Source organism: Pyxicephalus adspersus, chromosome 12 (genome assembly GCF_032062135.1).
Source record: "Pyxicephalus adspersus chromosome 12, UCB_Pads_2.0, whole genome shotgun sequence".
Classification (NCBI taxonomy): domain Eukaryota; kingdom Metazoa; phylum Chordata; class Amphibia; order Anura; family Pyxicephalidae; genus Pyxicephalus; species Pyxicephalus adspersus.
Genome location: NC_092869.1, coordinates 40,446,190 through 40,452,676, shown reverse-complemented (window position 1 = coordinate 40,452,676; position 6,487 = coordinate 40,446,190). Strand labels below are relative to the sequence as shown.

General features: G+C 39.7%; 1 protein-coding gene across 1 annotated transcript in view; it reads left to right on the top strand.

The window, feature by feature from the left end:
• The window catches only part of AK7 (adenylate kinase 7), a 15,815-nt gene that overhangs the window by 2,939 nt on the left and 6,389 nt on the right, over positions 1 to 6,487 (top strand). Inside the window, exons 2-7 of the mRNA XM_072427664.1 lie at positions 669 to 854; positions 1,617 to 1,725; positions 1,960 to 2,054; positions 3,683 to 3,793; positions 4,737 to 4,820; positions 6,012 to 6,100. Of these exons, the coding sequence (XP_072283765.1) occupies positions 669 to 854; positions 1,617 to 1,725; positions 1,960 to 2,054; positions 3,683 to 3,793; positions 4,737 to 4,820; positions 6,012 to 6,100 (674 nt within the window). The remainder of the gene's footprint in view (positions 1 to 668; positions 855 to 1,616; positions 1,726 to 1,959; positions 2,055 to 3,682; positions 3,794 to 4,736; positions 4,821 to 6,011; positions 6,101 to 6,487) is intronic.

Sequence of the window (6,487 nt, the reverse complement as noted above, 5' to 3'; positions counted from 1 at the left end):
TTTCACCTTAGAATCAAATTCAAGCTCCTGTGCTTTGCCTTCAAATCCCTCCACTGTTCTTGTCCCACTTATATTTCTGCCCTGATAGAAAAATGCTCCCCTAGCCGCTCTCTCCGCTCCTCCAATGACCTACTAATGACTTCCTCATAACCTCATCACACACACGGATACAAGACTTTTCTAGAGCTGCCCCGACTCTCTGGAATGGTCTTCCTCATCCTATTTGGCTTGCTCCTACATTGTGCTCATTAAAAAGTGCACTCAAAACCCAACGCTTTAACCTCACCTACCTGTCTTCTTCTGTCTCTTTAAGTCCTCACTACTCACTCATCATTCCATAACCCCCTTCTGTTGTGTGAGACTTCCCCCCACCTCCTAGATTGTAAGCTCTTCGGGGCAGGGTCCTCTACTCCTCCTGTATCACTGTCTGTATCTGTCTGTAATTTGCAACCCCTATTTAATATAAAGCGCTGCATAAAATGTTGGCGCTATATAAATCCTGTTTAATAATGTTAATAATAATAATATTATTAATAACATACAAACCTCATGCAGACAGAGTTCAGACCGGGGACCATTGTTCTGAAAGGCCAATGTACCACCTACACAGCTGCTTTATTATATAATATGCTGGCTCCATGGGCTTATTGGCTTTATTATTTCTGCAGTATTTGTCTTCATGCATTGCCGGAGCTTCACTTGAAGAAGCTGAAGAGGGGGCAGAAGAAGAAGAGCACCTGTCATCTCACGAGGATGAGGCAGTCAGCAAATCCAAGCAGGGCCTCTTCCAGATAGTGGGGTCTGTGTCCAGTCCTTTGGAGAAGAAGTTGGCTTTTCCAGTGGAAACGTATGTGGTAAGTAAAATCAGGATATAATCTGTTCTTTGTAGTTATCTTTTCATCACTTCAGACACTCGGGCCATGTCTTCTACCTTACCTCTGCTCCAGTACTGCAGCCTCCATCAGACTTTTATGAGCCTTCTGATAGTGTTGGATCATTGTGTCCCTTGCTATGTGCCATAGTTCCTATCTCCAATGTAGGGGTCAGCAGGACCTACAACATGTAGCGGAGGAACAATCCATCACTACCAGGAATATTGAATGCTGAGCCATCTTATAAAGGCTGCATTGGGATGGAGAGGATGCTTGAGCTATTGGAGTGTACAGGACCTGACAGGTTCACTTTATTATCAGTGATTTCATCTCTATTTAATGTAAAACATATTCGGCCCGATTTATTAAAGGTCTCCAAGACTGGAGAAGATAGATTATCATGTGGGGACCTGGGTGATCCAGCAAAACTGGAATTGATCTGGTCCAGGATTGAAAACATTTCCCAAATAATACCAAATCATTCAAATCTAAATAATACCAAATCGCTTTTAAGAAATCCATTCCAGGATTGCTGAATTACGCAGGTTCTACCATTATAGTCTTGTTTAGGCAGCCTTCGAGAGCTTTGATAAATCAGGTCTAATATTAAAGAACTCTATCACCAGCACTCTGGGGAGGGTTGGAACCCACTAATAGGGTATCATATGGAGCCTTAGTGAGCTTCAAAATCTGTGTCCACCATCGGCGTTATGTGGTTAGTAATCTGCTGCTTTCTTTTCTCAGATTTCAAATAGAGATGAGCTGTTAAGTCGCCTTATGGAGAGTGATGTCATCATATATAATATCACCGAGGACCCATCTCAGATAGAAGAAGCTGCCTGGGCAGCATCTGGTAGGCAATCTTCTGGTATACCAATAAACTACTCTATAATATTATAGTCAGTATTCAGACAGTGGCAGCGCCTCCTGCAGGTTATGAAAGGAACATTCTTCAGGATTTAGTAATTATTTTTAATTATCCTGAATCACGCTTAAAAATTGTGAAAGGACATCCAGATTTAGGATTCATTACCTGTAAATATTTACCTACTAAGACAGATTCAATAAAACATATTTTTCTTTTCAGCACTTCATGTGGAAATGGAAAACTTTGAAAGCCAGAAAATGTTTATATTAATATCTACAGTCCTGACCTGGGCACGGAGCAAGCCATTGGACCCGGTATGTCTGCATAATAGCAACATTTATTATTTTTTTGCTTCTCCATTTGGCTTATACCATCTCGAGTTTACTTTAATATTTGTGGTTACACAAAAACATATTACAATACAATTCAATTATTAATTATAAATATTAGGAAACAGTATTTATATAGCGCCAACATATTACTTAGTGCTGTACATTAAACAAGGATTGCATGTAGCAGACAAATTCAGACAATGACAAACGAGGAGGAGAGGACCCTGCCCCGAAAAGCTTTGGATTCATTTATTTCCACCTTTAAAAAGCAATGACATTTTGGTGCTGAGATTTACAGGGAACAATGAAACATTCATGTAGGTCATGGAGCTTTCAGTCCAGTTTCTCTATCACTATCCAAGTTTGCTGGATCACCCAGCTTCACTAATGAAAGTGGATTAGGCCCATAAAGAGAAGTGTATAACAGACCATCACCTATTTGTTTATGACTTTTTAAATTCTGTTCATCACTTTTATAGTGCCAGAATTACCAATGGACAATCAGTTTTTGTAGGATGGTGATTGGTGCATGGATTTATATACTTTATTTATAATAATGTGGCAAATGGAAACTCTATTGACTTGCATGAAGTAACTGATCGCTATAATAGGAAGTGGCTTTCATGCCTCATTTGTTTCGATTGTTGCTTCATTAAAGTGCCAATCAGAGTGCATAAAACAAACACCAATGGTTTTTATTATGGCCCATGGTGTCAACCATGCTGGTAAATAATAGGATTGCCAGTTCATTAATTAGCTGATCATCAAGTTTGTGAAAATAAAGACACTTTTATATGATTCAGTGGGTCGCCCCTTTATTAATCAGCCCAATAAATAGAGAGAACAAGGTCCTAATTTACCTAATATTATTACATAGTACTTATATAGCACCAACATGCGCTGTGCAATGTCAATAGTCATGTCACTAGCTGTCCCTCAAAGGGGCTCACAATCTAATGTCCCTACCATTGTCATATGTCATTATCACAGTCTAAGGTCAATTTTGGGGGGAAGCCTAACTGCATGTTTTTTGAATCTGGGAAAAAAACCCAGAGTACCCAGAGGAAACACATGCAAACACAGGGAGAACCTGCAAACTCCATGCAGATAGAGTCCTGGCCGAGATTTGAACCTTGGACCTAGCGCTGCAAAGGCCAAAGTGCTAACCACTGAGCCACTGTGCTGCCCAATATTTCTTTACACTGATCATATATGGGTTGATATTTGTAATAGATTTGAGGTTAGATTTAATATCAGTGTCTCAATGCTTGACAGACAGGACTGTGCTGCCTGAGCTGTGCAAATCCCATAGCTGCATATAAATACAGATTCATTGTCAAGTAAACAGCTTCTGTATATTAATATGGAGGAAATCAAATCTGTGTTTTCAGTGGTGCTTAGTGCATCATCTCTACTCAGTGTTTACCCAGGAATTTTTTAAAGCCGAGTGGGAAGAAATTGTAGGTGGGTGGCAGCCCAACTCACCAGTAACTATCCAAAAGCAGCTGGGTGGTCACCGAAAAGTGCTGGGTGGTGCACCCAGCTAAAAGGGGCTGGGGAGAACACTGTCTACCATTTACCTGACTCAAGCCTTTGCTGTCTTGTTACAGGACGATCCTGAAATCCCTTTTACAGAAGATGATTATCGGAGAAGGAAATGTCACTTAAACTTTAAAGATCATATAAATGCGGAAAAACTTATCATTAAGCTGGGAAAATCGGTAAGTAGTTTGTTTCATGTGTATGTCAAGATTCATCCTCTTTGTTCTCCTTTCACCTGAAATGAATAGTAAATCCACAATTGAATAAGAGCTTTAGGATCAGAAATAGAGGTGAAATCCTCTAATGGGGGACACCTGCTCCAGGTACAACTAGGTGCTGTTTATTCTTCACATCCATGAACCTCAGAGAATAAATTTCACAGGGTCTTAATCCTTCCCTATTTTATCCAAAACTAAAAAAATGGATCGTAGAGTTACTTCAAACTTCAAAGTGTATCTTCTCCAGTCTTGGAGAGCTTTAATAAATCAGGCCCATTGTGTATTTTATGTATGCCAGGTTTGCTTTACCAGTGACTTATTATTGTACATCTAAAATCAGGAACAAAATTATATAGTGCAGGTTAACGATCATTTAATGTGGTGGCTGCATTAGTTATCCTTTTAGTTTTACTTGTTGATCCTAACGGTGACAATTCCTGTCCTGGAGTGACAAAGCTTACTGTTCATATTGTAGTTATAGGGGGCAGGATTACAGAACTCTACCCCCTCTCCTGTTCATCTTCTCAGCTTCAATTACCTCTGGTCGCAGAAGGTTTACATTACAATCTAGAGTACCAAAAGCTTGGCCAGCATGGCTAGTGTAGCGAAGATCCAGCTTATAACCAGACCCAACAATAAGCTATTATTGAGAGGTGTCCATGTCATTATGTGAATACTTGTAGTCCTATTCTGTGATACTTCCCCCACCTCCTAGATTATAAGCTCTTCGGGGCAGGGTACTCCCCTCCTATGTCACTGATTTTATCTGTCTGTCATTTGCATCATCTGTACACATTTAATGTACAGCGCTGCGTAATATGTTGGGGCTATATAAATTTTGTTTAATAATATTAATAATGTACTAAACTTTTTCCATTTCTTCCAATGTGATTTCTTTTCACAGAACAAAGGCAAATTCACAACCTATGTGATTGCATCTGGCCTTCTGTATGGAGCAGAAGAAGGAATCCTTCATACATTTTTCAAAGTAAGACCCTTTGTAGATATTAAATTCTATAATCTGCACTTTCACACTGGTTGTATTATTGAGGGTAGGTAGTGAACTCCAAAAACAAACCAATAGCCTTAAAGTGAAACTGATCTCCCTTATCCTTGACACCATCCCAGCCTGTATTTAAATTTGTAGGTAGCATGTGCCCAGCTATGACACTTTTTGAGGGTTGAAAGTGCTGGCTAAAACCTGACAAAGCCAACTGTGACAGTTATCACCTGAGGCATCTTTTAAAAGTAACTGCTTGACAAAACTGTCAAATTGTTAGTTTTAATTCCAGATTTAAACTTAAAAATGTAAAAACTGTGAGCAGAGAGGTTTTTTATTGCAGAGGAGATATGTTATGTCCCTTCTTCAGTGAAAAAACTTACCTGCCTATGCAAACACTGCCCAGTGTACATTTTTGGAATACCTTGGTACTGGAATGAGTGAACTCCGGTGTACAATGCACAGGTTTCATATTTGCACGTTGGCATTAGTTGCCAGGATGCCCAGCACATCCCGGCTTCTACAGTTTCCAGGACTGAATGATCACCAGGAGTAACGGCTCCCCAGCTCAAGCAAGATAGAAGAATATCACACGTAGGAAGAGAAGAAGGAAGTATATGGTGGTGTCCTGCAACAGAATGGGGACAGGTGAGTATAGCATAGTTTATTTCCATTTTAAACAAATTCCAAAGCATTCAGTAGCTGTTCACTACAGGTGAATGACGTTGAGAATTTTTGGTTCACCATAGTTTAAATTGACCCTTGCTCTGTTAAGGAAGTGGTCTCTTTGCAGATGTTCTGCATGTCCCGTTGGAGAACGTTAACTGGTATTCAGTAGGGAAGTCAGACCTCTGCAGAGAGACCACTACTTCCACCCAGTGAGAAGGGGTCATTTTCTGCAGCATACTGGCAGGGGACATGCTATTCTATATAAGTTGGGACTGCTTTTTGAATAGATTTTTTTACTGTAATATTACCACCCAGTGCGGACCCAACTAATACCACTGCTATGTTTTTCACAAAAGCAGGAAGGGATTTTTCATCCCTTTTTTCCCAGTAGAGAAACAGGCATTGCCCAGAACACTGATTAACAGCTCAGTTGGCACTAAAAACTCCATTCCATTCATACATACAGTCTGTAGGTGTGCTCATATTATCATTTGCTTTTTACACATATAGGAGGCCTGGCTTGGAAATACACCAGCACTGCCAGTCTTTGGAGATGGCCAGAATATCATCCCGCTGATCCACGTCACAGATTTAGCAAGGTAAACATTTGTACAATATAGAAATATCTGACTTGTTATACAGTTTCATTTACATACATTCAGCTTGAGCAATTTCTATTGTGTAAGATTGTTAGTGTGACTATAGAAGGTTTACTGACACTAAGCATTAAGTACTAGGATAGGCAACTGATCCTTGCAAGTTATTTTCCGAAAAAATAATCCCAAAGTAAATGTATATAGCCAGAAGCCATAAGTTGTCATTGGTATAGATTGATCAGACGTCACTTGTTATTAACAGGTATATAGAACTAATTAAAGATTTTGTTTTAAATTGTATGTCCAGGCATGACCCAAATTTACTTCTAAACCCCCTCTACCCTTTGTATGTCCAGGCATGACCCAAATTTACTTCTAAACCCCCTCTAC